Source organism: Akebia trifoliata, chromosome 3 (genome assembly GCF_017979445.1).
Source record: "Akebia trifoliata isolate Shusen 1 chromosome 3, ASM1797944v1, whole genome shotgun sequence".
Taxonomy (NCBI): Eukaryota; Viridiplantae; Streptophyta; class Magnoliopsida; order Ranunculales; family Lardizabalaceae; genus Akebia; species Akebia trifoliata.
Genome location: NC_141377.1, coordinates 5,041,013 through 5,059,467, shown reverse-complemented (window position 1 = coordinate 5,059,467; position 18,455 = coordinate 5,041,013). Strand labels below are relative to the sequence as shown.

The 18,455-nt window shown below is 34.6% G+C and overlaps 2 protein-coding genes across 2 annotated transcripts; both read left to right on the top strand.

Moving 5' to 3' along the window:
- Positions 1-1,792: 1,792 nt before the first annotated feature.
- On the top strand, positions 1,793-8,663 carry LOC147405685 (ent-kaurenoic acid oxidase 2-like). The gene is made up of 9 exons (XM_086433487.1): positions 1,793-2,515; positions 4,356-4,680; positions 5,545-5,694; positions 6,810-7,061; positions 7,165-7,248; positions 7,869-7,947; positions 8,029-8,135; positions 8,224-8,342; positions 8,466-8,663. The coding sequence occupies exons 1-9, from the start codon at positions 2,289-2,291 to the stop codon at positions 8,554-8,556; spliced, it is 1,434 nt and encodes a 477-aa protein (XP_086289613.1). The 5' UTR covers positions 1,793-2,288; the 3' UTR covers positions 8,557-8,663.
- A 2,800-nt stretch (positions 8,664-11,463) lies between these two features.
- Positions 11,464-17,673, top strand: LOC147405684 (LRR receptor-like serine/threonine-protein kinase FEI 1). Its single transcript, XM_086433485.1, has 13 exons — positions 11,464-11,670; positions 11,767-11,902; positions 11,978-12,049; positions 13,034-13,105; positions 13,225-13,296; positions 13,450-13,521; positions 13,631-13,702; positions 15,276-15,385; positions 15,539-15,712; positions 16,147-16,479; positions 16,694-16,945; positions 17,060-17,193; positions 17,310-17,673. Exons 1-13 carry the CDS (start codon positions 11,580-11,582, stop codon positions 17,529-17,531), a joined length of 1,812 nt encoding a protein of 603 aa, XP_086289611.1. The 5' UTR covers positions 11,464-11,579; the 3' UTR covers positions 17,532-17,673.
- Positions 17,674-18,455: the final 782 nt, after the last annotated feature.

Sequence of the window (18,455 nt, the reverse complement as noted above, 5' to 3'; positions counted from 1 at the left end):
ATTATTATTTATTTTTATTGATAAATCTGTTTTTTATGAGTTCAGTAACTCGGTATTAATGGGATTTGAACCTAGGTCTCTGGTATCATCACCCAGAGACTTTACCAAAGTTAATGAAGTATTGGAGAAATTTCAATGGCTCTGGGAAACATAAAAAGTTTCAATGGTCGAGGACCATTAAAATCTGTAGGCCTTGGCTCATCAAATTTTCTTATCAAAATTTTCAATTGTCATGTAGTGATCGTGACATGACATTATTTCTACTCCACTAGTCCCAGAGGCATTATCCACCTTCCCCTAATTTTGGAAACATAAAAAATTCCAACGGTCTTATATTGTTAAAATTTGATTTCTAAAATTCGTGGCTCATAATATTTTTCAGTTTTCACATAGTGAGTGTCACATGACATTATTTCCATTCCATTAGTCCCCACTCCATTTTGGGAACATAAAAAATTCCAGTGGTCTAAAGTCATAAAAATTCAATTTCTAAAATTCGTGGGCTTCTGTCTGATGATTTTTATTTTTAAATATTTCAGTTTTCATGTAGTGAGTGGCACATGACTTATAAAAAAATTGGTCTAATCCATGAATTTTAGAGAGCCATGGTGTTGGGTTATCAATGTGGCAATCCATGTAGGTCCAATGTCCCTTATTAAGATTTGAAAGCTTACTATGTTAGTCGCTAGCCTAACTCTTTCCATTAAGGATCCATCCAGATCAAAGATGAAGAAAAAATAATTCTAATATCGATTCGACTTGTAAAGGAAGCATTAATGAAGATTTAGAATGTTGACGTCATATTTACCTTATTAGTCATCGAGTTGAAGGATCTATCCAGAACAAAGAAGAATACAAAAGCAAAAAAAATCTTTAATGAAGACTTGACTTGTAAAAGAAGTTCTAATGGAGATTTAGAATGTTAAATTAATATTTATCAAGTTGAATGACCCATCATAAATAAGTGAAGAAGGAGAAGAAAGAGGAGGAGAATAAGAAAAGGCTCTAATGGAATTTGGTTTGTACAAGAAAATTTTCCTTCTTTCACACTTACAACTTGTCACATCAAACGAAAAAAAATGTCACTTTGAATATCATGTTGATGATCCTACTACATGTAGACTTATTCATATTGTATACACCACCCTTAATCAATCTCTTTTTTTTTTTTTTTCGATAACAGGGTGTTTGGACGTACATTTGACTAGAGGGACCAGATGAGCTAGGGCCAGAACCAAGGCATATGGGACCTTTATTTGGGGATGTGCAATGTTCGCAAATCACACGCACCAGGTAAGTCAAGGAACGCCCTCGTGGGTGGCTCTGAGGAAACATTGCTCATACTGGGTATCGAACACACAATATTTCTTACCCATGAAAAACATGATTCAAATTTGAATCTCTAAACTATTCAATTAGAATATTAGCTTTTCCCTAAACAAAAATAGCCACACCTCCACTAACTCAAAAGTTTGACGAGACATTCTTTCTGCTCTACTAGCTCCAAAAATGTTTTTCTTGCCTCTTCGTAGTTGTAAGTAGCCCATTCAAGATAGTAAAACATTAGCCTCAAGTCCTCAACCCACATTTGATTTTCTCCATCAAACAAATGATTGAGATGCTAAGAAAAAAAATTCCAAAAGAAGTATATACTACTCCTTAGAAGGTGTATACCAAAAATAGAAAATATTTTTTTTCTCTTTTATCTCAACTGGTGTTTGTTTCTATGAAGCTTCTATTATAGGATTAGATCCCACCTAAGAAAACAAATGCCAAAATAAGAAAAGACTCGGTGATTTTCTGACTCCCTCTCTGACATACTCTCTTGACATGATATGTACGTAGAACCATAGATTTTTTTTCCCCTTGGGAGGGATGCGCAATCGTGTATCCCAAGGAAAAAAACCTATGGTTCTATTCACATGCCACGTCAGAAGAGTGGAGGGGGAGTATGTCAGATGGGGGAGTCAGTTTATCATTATTAGTAAGAAAATGCTCCAATATTAAAGTAATTAGATTATTAGAAATCAACCAATATGTTTGTTTTCTAATGTGTATTAAAATTCATAAAGAGATGAGTGAAACATTCATGGATATGTGAGCCCTAGAAAACAATGTAACTTATAGTAATATTAGTGCCCAGTGGAACAATGTGCTAAAAAACAAATTTCGTTTTGGGGTTTGAGATTGTCCTATAGCTTTACTATCATATTAGGAATCCATTTGAAGGTATCAAAGAAACATATATTTATACTTGATTACACACGCACACAAGCACATACACATAGATGGAGGGCATGCTATCATGGTGGTTGGGTCTAGTGTTGGGAGTTCTACCTTTGCTTGTGTGGGCACTCTGGTCTTGGACTGAACTTTGGTTCTTAGTTCCTCTGAGTGGAGCTAATGTCCCTCCTGGTCATTTGGGTCTACCCTTCTTAGGAGAGATGCTAAATTTCCTTTGGTACTTTAAAATCGTACGTCGACCCGATGATTTCATCAAATCCAAGCAAGAAAGGTAAGCCGTTCATTCATTTGATTTGCTATGTAAACAGTCCTTATGGCTACTCCCAAACCAAATTTAAATTTTTTTAAAGGGGATCCGCCCCTCATGAAACCAGAAAAAGCGATGATTTTGTAAGTCAACTAGACAAGGTAACTCAAAAACTCACTGACAGTGGCAGGTGCAAGAATCATAGATTTTTTCTCTCGTGATACACAACTACATGTGTTTTATGGGGATTTGTGTATCTCAAGGGAAAAAATCTACGATTCTTGCAGGTACATGTCAGTTGAGTTTTTTGAGTCACCCTGTCAAGTTGAGTTACAAAATCATTACACAAAAAGAAAAGAAAAAAAGAATCATGACTTTCTGACGCTCCCTTTGACACACGCCCCCATATGCCCCCTGACGTGGCATGAGCTAGAACCATAGATTTTTTTTTCCTTCGGGATACACAACTGTACATCCCCATAAATATGTGTAGTTGTGTATCCCGAGGAAAAGAATCAAATGGTTCTAGCACATACAACATCAGGGAGCGTGTGTCAAGGGGAGGGGGCGTCAGAAAATCATTATTCAAATAAAAAAATGAAATCCAACCTTTAAAACACAAAATCCAAATGTCAAACATGTATCCCAAGGATATATCTTGCCTATTATCTATGCAATTATGCACTTTTCTAATAGAAATGCAATTTTTTATAGAACTTAATTTTGTACTTTAATGGATCTTAAGAGATGTCTTCAATGACTTATGTCTGTCGATATGAGGTATTGGATTTCGTATTTTAATGATTGGGGTTTCGTGTTTTGTTTTTTAATGAGTCAATGCATGGATCCCAACCCATATTTTATTAAGACTTATATATATATATATATTTGAAAAATTAATGTTAAATATAATAGGGCAACTCCGCTTAGTTTCTAACCGACTTGGATCCATTTTCATTTGAGAAAATGACTTCAAGGATCCCTGTAGAAGGAATTTTTTTTCTTCTAAATAATCCCTAAGTTTTCAACTGTAGCTTGTAGAACATTTAGTAAACTTTTTCTTTCTAATCCCTGGACCTCATCTCCCATAATTCTCACGATTGAATGTCTTAACCGTTCAAACTCATCGTTTTCATCTAAAAATTAGATTTTTGACATCTCAATTGAATTTCAGAGATTTCATTCCGTCGAAAAGGATTTTAAAAGAAGAAGAAGTCATTTTCAAGGGTTTTTTTTCAAATATTTTGAAGATGTATGTAAGAAACTAGAATTTTTTTTTTTCTTAGTTTTTGGATGAAATTAATCAAGAATGATTCTTTTGGGTTGAAATCATTTAAACAAATTGTAAACTCAAGTTTTTAGTTGATCTTCCTATGTATTTTAGTCGAAAAAACTCAAAAATTAAAAATGAGTGAGTTTTGCTAGTGTCAAGTTCACCACTTTTTATTTAAAAGGTGGTGAACTCGACACTAATTAAAAAACGTCGAGTTTGACAATAAATAAAAACTAGTGAACTCGATAGTAAATAGTAGTGAGTTCGACAGTAAAAATTGTGAACTTGACACTAAATAAAAAAATGTTGAGTTCGACAGTAATAAAAAGTGGTGAACTCAACAGTAAATAAAAAAGAGGTGAGTTCACCAGTAACGAGGGACTGTTAAGAAAGAAAAAAGTTTACTAAATGTCTTATCAAGCTACCACACAAAACTTAGGGATTATTTAGAAAGAAACCCTTCCACGAGAATGCTTTAAGTAATTTTCCTTTTTCATTTTCAAGCTGACTTGGCCAAGTTTTGAGTTGACTCGGAGGAGGTTTCAAACTATAATCTCTTGACATTTCTTGTTTGCTTCACTTGATGATCAGATATGGTGATGGAGTTGGAATGTATAGGACCCACCTATTTGGATCTCCATCAATCATCGCATGTTCCCCAACATTAATCAAGTTTGTCTTACGATCGGACGATCTCTTTTCACTCCAATGGCCATCATTAGAACTTGTGGGCTACAATTCTATAGTTGCAGTGCATGGCAAGCCCCATACAAGGCTGAGGAGCTATGTCACTAATGCAATCAACGGTCCTGATGCTCTCAAGAAAATAGCTCATATAGTTCAGCCCCATATCGTATCTTCTCTACATTCATGGGTCAACAAAGGAAAAGTCAAAGGTCTTGATGAAATTAAGAAGGTAAACAGTTTGATACATTTTGTACTACATGCATATGTTCCGGCCCAAGCTATGTTTTAAAACTCATCAAGTCCAATCAAATTTTGGCCAAATCAATCTAATTTTGAAAAAATCAAAATAGCGAAGATAACACAAAAACACATAAAGATTTACGTGGTTTGACAGTGTGCTTATGTCTACGAAACAAAACAAGAACAATCATTATTTTCTCATCATTTTTACAGCCCTATAGATCTCTATTTATATAATTGAGAGTTACCAAAAACATGTAAACTCCGTAAAACAGAAACCCCCGTAATTCTACGTAACGCAACAGAATACAAAACATTTACACAACACCAACTTCTTTGAATTTTGAATTGGTTAGTCCGTAAAACATGTTTAATCCAATGTTGTGTCATCAATTTGAAATTTGGATCAAATCAACCCAAAATTATACTACGATTGATTAAAAACTCGATCGAATATACATATTTTGCTCCTACATGTCTTCACAATGGCTCATATAGTCAGGATAGACTAAAGTTAGCCTGATACCCTTGGTAAGAGTAGAAATCTTACTAAGGGTAGTTGGCCCACATGGATAGCAACATTGGCAATTCAACACCACAGTCCTCTAGATTTCATAGTTAAAATCAGATTTATAAAATATATATATGATTTTTTTTTGGCTTGATTGAAGGTTCTGAAAATGCATTGCAGCCAAACTCCCAAATTTAAAATTAAAATTCAATGGTGAATTTTTTTTATTATTTTTAAAATTTTATTTGAAGTTCATAAAATATGTAAGCATCCAATCATGTTTTTCCACTTATAAGCCTAGTGGCATTTGCAATATTTAATTTCTTTTTTGATATTTTATAGGTTACCTTTGCGAACATCGGTAAGATATTTGTCAGCCTCGAGCCAGGCCCCCTTTTAGACATGATGGACCGGTACTTTGTAGGGCTGGTGAAAGGTTTTCGAGCACAACCCTTCGATTTTCCAGGAACTTCATATCACCATGCACTTCAGGTAATAATTTGCAACACAATAAACCAATAATTTTGTTCTATTTGTGCCTTGTATTTTGTTATGAGTCGTGCTAGAGTGACCTCAAGCTGGAACCTCATATCGCACTACTTGACGTAAAAGTGGATAGGAACCATAAATGCTTTTTATCAAAACTTCAACATTATTCTTTAAGTCGTGCTAGAGTGACCTCAATGGGAGACACGCGGGGGACACCTTGACCTGGTGGAGCGCAAATGTCTGTAGATGCATTTTACTTGTATCTCAGAGAAACGCATCTATGAGCATGTGTGCACCACCACATCATGATGACCCCCATGTGTCTCCCACTGAGGTCACTCCAACATTAATCTTATTCTTTTGCTAGTGGTAACCTTTATTCTCTTGGTGGTTTTATGGTAAAAGTGTTCGTCGTAGGAACAATCATGTCTCTGTACAATTTATATAGGTTAATTTACTAAAAAAATACTCAATCTTATTATCAAAACGGTAAGAAATAAAATGAATAATTTTTTTTTTTTTTTTACAATTATCATACCTTAAATACCTTTTTTAAACTTTATATTAAAATTACTTAATTACTCATCTTTTAATTTATATTCAAATTACATTCATAGGCTCCTATCTTTATTAGCCAACATTATATAAAAGAGTTGGCTTTTGATAATGTAAAATGTAAAAATGGTTAAAAGGTAGAAGAAAGAGAAAATGACATTTTTGGTACGAAAAATTGAAAAACTATTATTCATTTTATTTTTACTGCTTTAGTAAAAAAAAAATTATTTCCGAAAATGGTAACTTGCACTTTTCAAAATTAAATTAACTAATGCACCTTTTTGGGAATTTTTCAATTTTAGATCTCCATTTTGGTAATTTGCACATTTATATCCCTCTGATAAACTCATTTTAGGAAGATTGAGACGCCCATAGACGTAGTCAATCTTGCCTAACCACGTAAATTTTGTGTTGTGCTTCTATTATTTTGATATGCAATTTTGTTTTTTATTTTTTTATTTTTTTTATTTTTAGCATCCATTCTCGTCTATGCTTTTCAACCAATCTGCATAGCAAAGCCAACAATATAAGCTAAATGGAGTTTAATTATGTATATTTCACAGTGTCGAAGGAAGCTAACGACAATTTTTCGAAAAGAATTGGAGAAGAGGAAAGAAAGTGGAAGCAATGATAGAGATGATCTAATGAATGGATTGATGACGATGAAAAATGAGGAAGGGAAGCAATTATCCGACGATGAAGTTCTCGATAACATTGTTTCTCTTGTTATCGCAGGCTATGAATCAACTGCCGTTGCATCAATGTGGGCTCTTTATTACCTTGCCAAATTCCCCGACGTGCTTCAAAGACTTCGGGTAATTCAGCTAAGCATAATCAAAGAAATTAATTATTATTATTATTGTGGTTTTTACTTGTTTCCAATTTAATTTATATCAACCTTGGCTAATTGAATTGTAGGAAGAAAATTTGGCCTTGAACAACAAGAAGAAAGGGGATTTCATTACAAGTGAAGAGCTTACACAATTGAAATACACAAGCAGGGTATGTCAGTTGAACTCTTGTCTCTCATGACATCCCTCATGAACTTTTTTTTTTTTTCTTTTTGCTTCTTAAGTATATTTCAGATGAAACAGATTCATTAATTTCTAATTCAATTATTTGAAATCTTTGGGAGTGTTTCTTATTGTAATTCAAACTTCAAAAGATTTCGTTTTACGTTTTTAATTTCAGTAAAACTCCATTTGAACATTGATAAATTTGGTGTCCAACTCAAAACCAATTGGCTATGAGTGGAGAGGCACAGGAGCTTATAAGGAGAGAGATAAGGTAATAAGTGTCCGATGTGGGACTAAACTCAATGCAACAATGAAAATTTTGACACCTTGGTTTGTCAAATTTTATGAAATTCGACAGTCTTGGGCCGTCAAATATGGTTTTTTTTTTCACATTATGTTCCTTGGGTCTTGAAATGCGATCAATGTAAACTCCATTATAGGTAAAATCATTTTCTTGGCCTTGTAGGAGACGAATGTGCTTGCACACGCCGATAATTATGTTCGAATAGAGTTATTACTGCAACTAAACACTGCCTCCATCTAGGCCTTGAATGTCACATATACATGTCTTATTGTGGATCAATGGCTTTCTCATCTTATGTGTAGGTGGTGGAAGAAACAATAAGAATGGCAAATATTGCACCGTTCATCTTCCGAGTGGCTAACAAAGACGTCGATTACCAAGGTAGGTAACTAAATTACAAATCACAAATAATTACAAGTTCACGAATAACAAATTAAATGATTCGAGAGTTATTTCTTGCAGGTTATAGAATACCAAAAGATTGGAGAGTTATCGTATGGATTCGTTACCTTCATACGGATCCAAATAACTTCGATAATCCCATGAACTTCAATCCAGATAGATGGAATGTGAGTTTAAATAATTTTGGTTTCTTGTAAAGCTTTTGGTTAATTAGTTAGAATTAGAACTAAATTAGTGAACCGAAATTAAATTCAGGAACCAACGAAACCTGGCACGTACCAAGTGTTTGGAGCGGGTCCAAGAATTTGTGCAGGAAACATGCTCGCTCGGATTCAACTTACCATTCTTCTTCACCACTTGGCTATAGGATACAAGTAAAAATAAATAAATAAAATATTATTATTAATTTACGTTGTTCGTTAATGTTTAATTTTTGTGATTATTACAACATTATTAATTTACACTCTATTTTTGTTGATCTAATTGTGGATGTATAGGTGGGAATTAATCAATCCAGATGCAAAGATAATGTACCTTCCTCATCCAAAACCGGTGGATGGCGTCGAGATTAAGTTTAGTGTGATTTGATGAAGTACCCCTTTAATTTTATTATGTTTTAATGGATTTAATTATAATCCAAGATTCATTTATACATCATTTGAATTTAAAATTAGTTGGTTTTAGATATCAATATCATTTTGTAGTCTTGTTTAATTATCACTTGTTATTATTTTAATTTCCTTCTTGGTGGGATAGTAATCCAAAATCACTTAATATCTTGAGTGAAATTGGCAAGAGTGCATGGTTTCAAAATTAGTCCTAGACCGAGATGTATCGCCCGAGTCGTCTCAATATCAAGCATGGATGAGACAGATGGACAAGTTAAATTTTCGAACGAGATATAGAACCTCATGTTCATTTTTCTATTTTTTGAACAAGATGTCTCAAACGTATCGGAAAACTCGTCCGAGATGACTTGGTATTTGGCGTGGATGAGACGAGGTATGAATCCGAATTTTAAAACCATGCAAGAGTGTGAATCTTGGGAATGCATTTTAATTAGAATATTGCACTTTATATCTTATCCATGGTTTTTAAATTCGGTTTCACGTCTCGTCTCATTTATCCCTAATACCAAGTTAACTCGGACGATACGTCTCGTCTTGTTCGAATTGTCTCGTTTGGCATTGAGACAATGATTTTTAACCATTTAAAAAATTTGAAATTTTGTGAAAAAATTCATAAATGATTCCTATAAAAAAAAAAAAATCATAATACACCTACCAAAATGAATAAATTAAATATTTACATTGAGAATATAGGGTTGAGAATGTTTAACTCGTTTGTCCTTTTAACTTGAACGAGATTTTGAAAATCTCGTCCGATACATATCGTTTGTCTTACGATTTATTCATTACTATTAGGTATCGTTTGTCTCGGACGAGATATTAGAAAATCTCATCTGAGACGTCTTGCTTATCTCATGATATGTGGTTGTCTCAAATAAATTTGTGAGTTGGTCTCATTCAGTAGCAATATTAAGTTAACTTGGGTGATACATCTCAGTCTCATACGAGTTTTAAAATCATGATCTTATCTCAATTATTGGACTTCATATTTATTGGTTGGAATTGTGAGTGAACATATGAGTTCCCCTTTCACGAGTGTACCGGTCCCAAACCATTAAATATTTTTGGTGTCTTTCTCTTTTAAGTTGCAAAATTGAATTTTTTATGGGCCAGACTTTGATCGGTCAAAGTTGCCAAATGTAGGGCCATTGAATGGTCATTTTAACACAACTGCGACACATCAATTCTCACGCAGGTGTGTGGGGACTATTGCTTTGAATCTTAAAAGAAGTGCACATCATTTAAGCTGGGACCACCATTTCTCCTAATCAAGATCATTATAAACCATTATATCTTTAGTGATTGGTACAAAATGATCCCAAAAGTGAGTCTTGTGGATCCGCTTACACTCAGTGCCCTTAATTTGTGCTTCATCCATTTTGAATCCGAGGATGATTAGACATAACCACTCCTAGTTTTAGGGGAAAAAATCATGGTTTTAAAATCGTGTTTGATCTTCTTTTTTCTTTTTTCCTTTTTTTTAGATATTCGATAAGTGGCGGATCTAAAAGGAATCAAATCGTTTCGATTCTATTTGATGAATATCCAATTGATTAGTTTCGTCATTTTTTTTTTTTTTTTTTACATTACAAGAGTCGAATGAAAGTTTCCCAACCTTTTAAAGTTAATGGATAATATGTAAAGTTCTTCAATTTTTCATATAAACTATGAATTCGAGTTCCAATTAGCATTTTTTTCATGAAAGTTTATTACTTGTAAATTTGAAATATCGTGTGGACGCTTTCATAGATAAAGTGTTGTCTTGAGAAAAGCTTTGCAATGAATTGTATAAGACATATTAATATATTTCTAAACCCAAGGGGGTTGGCCTAGCAACAAGGCAAACCTTGATAAACTCCTCAAGAAGGGTAGGTCAAGTGTTCAAAATCCCACGAAGCAATGACTTCCTTAGGACCACACTCCAGGGTTTGCTTGCTCTCAACTCAACCAATTGCACAAAGGACTTTTCGAGGGGACAATGTGTGTGATCGTGGGATTAATCTCACCTGAAGGTGGGGGTACCCACAATAAGCAATATTTTTCTCATTTTTTCTGTGATGGAAAAACCCTTGAATGTAAAGAAAGATTTTTATTGAGTTATGATAGTCCGACTCATTTTTTTATACGCTCCTTTTACAGAATCGTAGATCCTTTGTTTTGGGATACACAAGGATAAATCTTTATGGTTTTGTATAGTTCTGTGAAAAGACCGTACAAAAGACATACAAAGAAGTGAGTCAGATTAGCAAAACTCTCTTACTCAAATTGTTATTTGTATCGTTTAAGTTTTAGTTATTTCAGAATTGCAATCAAAATTGAAAATGAAAACAAAAAACTAAAATAAAATATATGATGGTTTCTATGGAGGTCATTTTTGTGATTGACCTCGAGATTTAATAATGAACGATTCGGATAGGAGACAATTTTATCTCTCCACAGTTTCAGTTCTCTGTACCTCCAAAATTGATTTGTTTTACGCCATTCAAGTATTTCAGCTTGTTTCAAAAAATAGAACTTGATTAATTGAGTCCCCTTGCAAAAGTTTTTATTTTCTCTTGAAATATCATTTATTTTTAACCTTTATTTGAGGTTTCAAGGTAGAAGGAAGCATAATATTGAGGTTGAAGATGAGGATAAAATATTATTATTCTTTATATCCAAAGCAATGATTTGCATCAGTTTGAAAAACAAGGGTATTTAGGTCATTATATTAGTCTTTCAAAGAAAACTTTGGTCAAGAATATGTCATTAATTTGAAAACCCAGGGAGGAATCTCAAATACTCATCAAACTTAAAGTGGGTCTGCTTAAATCACCCTTGTTTTTATCACCTCAAAGTCTGAGTAAAACCCGACAAGTGCACCAGTCTCGAGTTTGAGTTTTTGAAAACCAAGCAACAACGGCTACTCTCTCTCTCTCTCTCTCTCTGTAACCCAAAACATTAGGTCAAAAATCTAACTAGAAACCCCATTTGATTCACAGAATGAGAATGGGTTTACTGCTATGGTTCCTCTCTTTAATGGCAGCAACAACCACCCTTTTAAGCAATTTTTCTGTAGCTCTAACTGAAGATGGTAAAAAAAAAAAAAACCCCATTTTTTTTTACTTCTTTTTCTCCATTTATTTTCAATAATTTCTCTTTATTTACTTTGTTTGATCTTTGGTTTCAGGAAAAACTTTGTTAGAGATCAAAGGGTCCTTCAATGATACCAGAAGATTTCTCATTAATTGGAGAGTTTCTGATGCCTCTCCCTGCAACTGGACTGGCATCACTTGTCATCTCCAAGACCATAGAGTCCGCTCTCTGTATGTTCAAATCCCCATTTTTAATTTTTTTTCTTCAGATTTAATATTTTTTTCTTAATTTTCTTGCTTTTTCAGAGATCTACCTTACATGCAACTTGGAGGGATTATATCTCCAAGTATTGGGAAGCTCAGTAGACTTCAAAGACTGTAAGTCCTCGTCCCTCATTTTTAATGAAGAAAAAAAAACTTTAATGACTATTAGTTGCTTTATTTATTTTGAGAGCTGTTATTGGTACCCCAACATTTACTTATTACATCACAACTGTTCATTTTAATTCCGAAAACATGTTTTTCCAGTGAATTCGTCTCTTTTATAATCAACGAATTCGCTGACAAATTACTAGCAACATCACTGATATGGAAAAATCATTGGTATTTTAGCAGCGAATTCGTTTGGTAACAAAAGTGACAAATTCACTCGAAAAACATGTTTTGGGAATTATCATGAACAATGTGCTGAACTCGGAATTTTTCATATTCAGCTCACAAAATGGAGATTCACCCTTTTTTTTAGATTTATATTTGTTAGATTTAGGATTTTATATGTGCCCAATTCTAATTGTAATCAACCGTTGAAGTTGTTTGAATGTGTTATATGTTGTGTAAATGTCTTGTATGCTGTTGCGCTACGCAGAGCTGCGGGGGTCCCAATGCCCGGTCAGCGGGCGGAGCCCTCGTTCCAAATTTTTTAAGGAGTATGAAAAGGGCAATCATGTAATATTTTCTTAAGAGGTTTTCTATTTTGGAGAGTTTTACATGTTTTGGTAACTCTCAGTTATATAAATAGAGATTTCTAGGACTGTAAAACTTATGAGAAAATAGAGTGATTGTTCTTGTTCTATTCTGTGGACGTAGGCACATCGCCGAACCATGTAAATCCTTGTGTTTTGTGCGATTGTGCTATCGCTATTTCGATTTTTCACGTTATAATGCTTTGTAATGTTGAAATAATAACTTGAACCAAACTTTTGTAGTGTTTGAATGGTGTGTTTTAATCTTTAATTAGGGTCTGATAAATAATTTATGAAATTAGGGTCTAATAAGTAAAAGTTGGGGTGCCAATAGCAGCTCTCTTTATTTATTTTTTGGTTTTTATTTCAATTTTTGTATTTTTTTTTTAAAAATTATTAGGGCCCTTCACCAGAACAGCTTACATGGATTCATTCCTACTGAAATAGCTCACTGTACAGAGCTCAGAGCACTGTGAGTGAAAATTGGGTTTCTCTCTCTTTTCCTTATCCTTCATTACTTTTTTCTTTTTTATTATTATTTTTAGATTTTTACCCGAAAATGTATAATTTTCTTTGAATTACCTTTTACAGGTACTTAAGAGCTAATTATCTTCAAGGATCCATACCACTAGAGATTGGAAATCTTTCCCATCTCACCATACTGTAAGATATCTGTTTTTTCATTTTGCCTGACTTAGATTTGATCTTTTTTCATCTGATTTTTACCCAAATTTTTAATGTAAATGTTAATTTAAGTAGACTTATTTATATAGTTAGTTTATTTACCCAATTTAATATGTCGGAACACAAATGTAGGGATCTATCGAGCAATTCGTTGAAGGGGTCCATCCCTTCCTCTATTGGCCATCTCACACAGTTGCACTTTTTGTAAGTTTAAATCTTTGTTGTTGTCATGTTATGGAATGGGCTTATGGGCATTGTTAATTTTGACTTTGATAGCGTAGTAGTGTACTTATACCATGCTATTGCATCTCAGGAACCTATCGACCAACTTTTTCTTGGGTGAAATCCCAAGCATTGGAGTTCTAGGCACTTTTGGAAAGAAATCGTAAGTCATCTCATCGTGTCTACACATCGTTTTTAAGCATGTTTTGTATCGCTGTCATGCTTGTCATCATCATCTTCATTTATATGTCGTATTGAGTTTGGCACTAGGGGAGACCCACGAACAAATACACCTTTTGTCCATGATCACAAGGGTATAAATGGTATATTGTATGGAAAAACATCATGAGGTGTTCAGCACTCACATATGAGTATAAATTTTATGCTCCTAAAAAACTAAAGTCAAATTTAAATAAAAACAATCATCTACAACCTTATTATTTTCCACCAACTTCATGAAAAAAACTACCAATATCTTGTACATCTCTACCGTTGTACCTCAAGTTCAATCAAAATTAAAAGCTCCCTAAATCAATAGAATTAAAACCTTTCGAGAAAGGGTTTCTGGGTTTCGGGAAGGTTTTTCGAAATTGTTCAAAGGTTTCCAGAAAGGGTTTCTGGGATTCCCTAACTTCTTCAGATTATCCGATTTGCTGAAATGCTGCGTTTTTGTACTTGGAAAGATGTTTACAATTTTGGGGTGTCTACAGTCATCCTAATACATTCAAATTGAATCTCATCTAAAACAAGCTTCAACTAATGAATTTATAAAATCTTTCACTCGTGAATGGACCCACACATGCAAAGGTCTTCGAAAACTAATTCTAATTAGAAGTTGTATCAAGGCCAACTCTTAACAGTTTTGTGCCAAAATATCAAGTTCGCATTATGAATCTTCTGTTGTTTCTTTCAACTCTATGCAGAGCCTTGAATCTTTTGTAAAGGCTTGGGCCATCAAAACCTATGGAAATGTTTGATTTGAGGGTGATTTGGTCATCAATTTAATGGACTTCTTATTAAACTTTGTTTTTCACCGACTACCCAAAAAATGTAATAAATCAAATGGATATGGATTCACATTAGGTCAAGCTTAAACATTGAAGTTATATGGATCAAATGGGACCACTCCTTCCCTACATCTATGCGACATGTACAACTGTTAGTATTACGGATTAATGTTCATGCTTATAGTTTATCTTGTTGTTCTTTACATCCTTGATAGAAAATATGTTGGTAACTCCAACCTTCAAAGCGGGATGTGAAAAAATTGAAGAGAACGAACAAGGAAGAAAATCAACCACAACACAAGATCTACGTGGAAAACCCTAAAAGAGGGAAAAACCACGGAGTCGCACCGATTCCACCATGCTCAAAGGCCAAAAAGAACCCCTAATGAATTAGGGCTTTACATAAACGTTTTTAAATTACAGAAATACCCTTAAGCTCGATCGATGGGACACGTGTCTTGGGATTAACAGTACTTCTTCATTGACCTGTACCATAAGGTTCCACAAGCCACAACAAAATAGACACTGAAACATCTCAATATGTGTAGAACATTACTTGTAATTATCGTGTTGGTTTGTTTTGGAGTTCATCTCAAGTTTTTCTTTAGCATTAGTTTTTTTTTTTTTTTTGTATTCCAATTATAATACAATGCTGGCATCTGAACTACATACTATTTTTATGTTATATGCACTTTGGATTTATTACAAAGAAATATCTTGTATGCATAGGTTCATTGGTAATTTAGATCTATGTGGCCCACAAATTCAGAAGCCATGTCGGGGCTCACTGGGATTCCCTGCAGTGTTGCTACCACACGCAGAGAGTGACAAAGCACCAGGCAAGTGATGCATCATATTTTTCTGCTGCACATTCAATGTGAAATTGTACAAGTTGGATTTTATTTCTTTATCGTAACCCAACTAACCAAAAAATATTTAGAACTTATCGAAAAATTGATAGTTTTATAATAATCGTGGTGATGGTACTGCAGTCCCTACTAAACGGTTCTCTCATTATCTTAATGGAGTTCTCATTGGTGCATTGTCCACAATGGGCCTCGTGCTAGTTGGGTTGCTTTGTTTCCTTTGGATTTACTTACTATCAAAGAAGGAAAGAGCGATCAAGAAATACAAAGAAGTCAATAAGCAAGTTAATCCAGAAGCAAGTAAGCAATGACGTTGCAATCTTATCCACCAATATATATATGGGCTGGGTTCTGTTGACGCAAGTTCTTGACCGTGTAAACACCAAATCCAATTATTGAAAATTATCCTCGAGATAACCAACGAGTGTTGGGTGTAGTGGCCCCCTTCCTCCAAAAGGAGAGGTCTTGAGTTCAAACCCCTCGTTAGCCATCCCCTTGGTGCTTTAAGAGGTCAGTACACTTGGAACATATTGGAAGGGGTGACTGACGTGTCCATGGTAATAGTCAGACTAAGTCTGTATTACTGAGATACTCAAAATCTTAACCGTTGGATTTTGTGTTTACACGGTCAAGATCTTGTCTCATTTCTAGAGTCATATTTCTCTGGAGTCAACGGAACCCCACCCTATACATATATATGCATGCATATTTATAATACATTTTCTCCTGTTTAGGTACGAAGCTTGTCACATTCCATGGTGATCTACCGTATTCCTCGTGTGATATCATTGAAAAACTTGAATTACTAGATGAAGAAGATGTGGTAGGGTCAGGAGGATTTGGCACCGTATACAAGATGGTGATGAACGATCGTAGTACGTTTGCTGTTAAGAGGATAGATAGAAATCGTGAAGGTTCTGACCAAATTTTTGAGAGGGAACTTGAGATATTGGGTAACATCAAGCACATAAACCTTGTCAACCTTCGAGGTTATTGTTGGTTCCCTTCTGCCAAGCTTCTTATCTATGATTATTTGGCCTTCGGCAGCTTGGATCATTACTTGCATGGTATGCGAGCTCATATTTCTGAATAAAATAAAAGAGCTTCTATTGCCAACCCAACTTTTACTTTCGCCACCCCAAGATGTGTGCTAATTCTTTGGTGACTTACATATGAATTGGGGCGGTGCTAGCAAAAGTTGGTGTGGCAATAGAACCTCTCTAAAATTAATGCCGTTTACTCTTGAATTATTTTATCGATTTTACATCTCATGTTTTTCAGAAAACGGACAAGACCAGCCCTTGAGCTGGAATACCCGTATACGCATAGCTATTGGTTCTGCACGGGGCTTGGCATACTTACACCACGATTGTTATCCACGGATAGTGCATCGGGACATAAAGTCGAGTAATATACTCCTAGACCAAAACTTGGAACCTCGTGTTTCTGATTTTGGTCTAGCTAAGTTATTGGTAGATGAAGATGCCCATGTCACCACCGTAGTTGCAGGCACTTTTGGTTATTTGGCACCGGGTTTGTTCTTTTTTTCTTTTTTTTCCATCGAGCCTCAATTTTGTAGTTCGTAAGCTGCCATATTTTTTCGACTCACAAACTCATTCACTATTATGTTTTACTTGATTAAAACAGAGTATTTGCAAAGCGGTAGGGCCACTGAGAAGTCGGATATTTATAGCTTTGGAGTTCTTTTGTTAGAGCTCGTAACTGGAAAGAGGCCTAATGATCCATCTTTTGTAAAGAAGGGCTTGAACATCGTCGGATGGGTTAGTACAATTTTGTGGTCTCCTCATTTCTGTTAAATATACAATCTCATGCACATAAAAGGAAATCATAGGTATCCATGTGACGCTAACTTAATAGTGGATTTGAAATTTTGTAGATGAACACCTTATTGAAGGGGAACCAATTGGAGGATATCGTGGACAAAAGGTGCATTGATGCGGATGTGGAGAGTGTAGAGGTCGTTCTTGATATAGCCACTAGATGCACTGATGCAAATCCCGATGATCGCCCGTCGATGAATCATATCATGCAGATGTTAGAGGAGGTTTTGTCTCCTTTTCCAAGTGAATTCTATGAGTCTCATTCAGATTATAACTGAATGAGATCGAAAAGAGGATTTTTATCCCGATGTTGGGACCCTGTATGAGTATTTATTGATGTATGTGAGATCCGTATCGTTTGCAATGCAAGGATGGAAGATGCTTTTCATCTGTTTGATTATAGCGGGATCAAAAGTTGATGACCTCAAAGTAAAAACCTTGAAAATTATAAAAAAAAATCTTGAAAAAACAATAACAAAATACAAATGTTTTTCTTTCCCCTATTTGGGATCGTAACGTGATACATTCCTCAGCAAATGATGCCTATGGAGGGCCACTCATGTGGTCGCTTTCTCTATGGTACCCATGACTTTGTGGTGGCTTTCAGTTTGGCATCCTTCATGGTCCTAGTTAGCCGTTTTCTCCAAATCATTCCTTCCAAGACTTACATGTGGGATGTGGTGTTGGCTTTGAACTCTTAGTATGTTTCGGTTTGAATTCGTGGAATTTGGCAAACTACGTACCATCAAATTCGAGATCCCATTTGTTGCTGTTGTTCCCCCGATTTTTCGTTGAGTTTTGGTGAACAATTTACCATTCAAGGGAATCGAAAATGTTGGGATACAACGTATTTACTTGAGAAATTCCATAGGTGATCAGTGTGGATTGTATAGGTCTACAACGAATTGTCATGGTCTTGAAGATCATCCTCACAAAATTTCAATCCACGTTGACATACTTTTAATTCAATAAAACTTGACTTGAATTTGAAGAATCTGAACTATTTCATTTTAGTTATTAATTTAAGACATCTTTTTAATATACAATTAGTAACATCAGAATGAATTGATTTTTGGTGACGATGATCTTCATGTTGGGAATGTTCCAATGTACATTTGGATGGTTTAAACCATAGTCACAAAGCCAGAGTATGGGTTTAAATCGACAAGGGAAAACTTCAGAAAATGTTGAAAAAAAAAAGA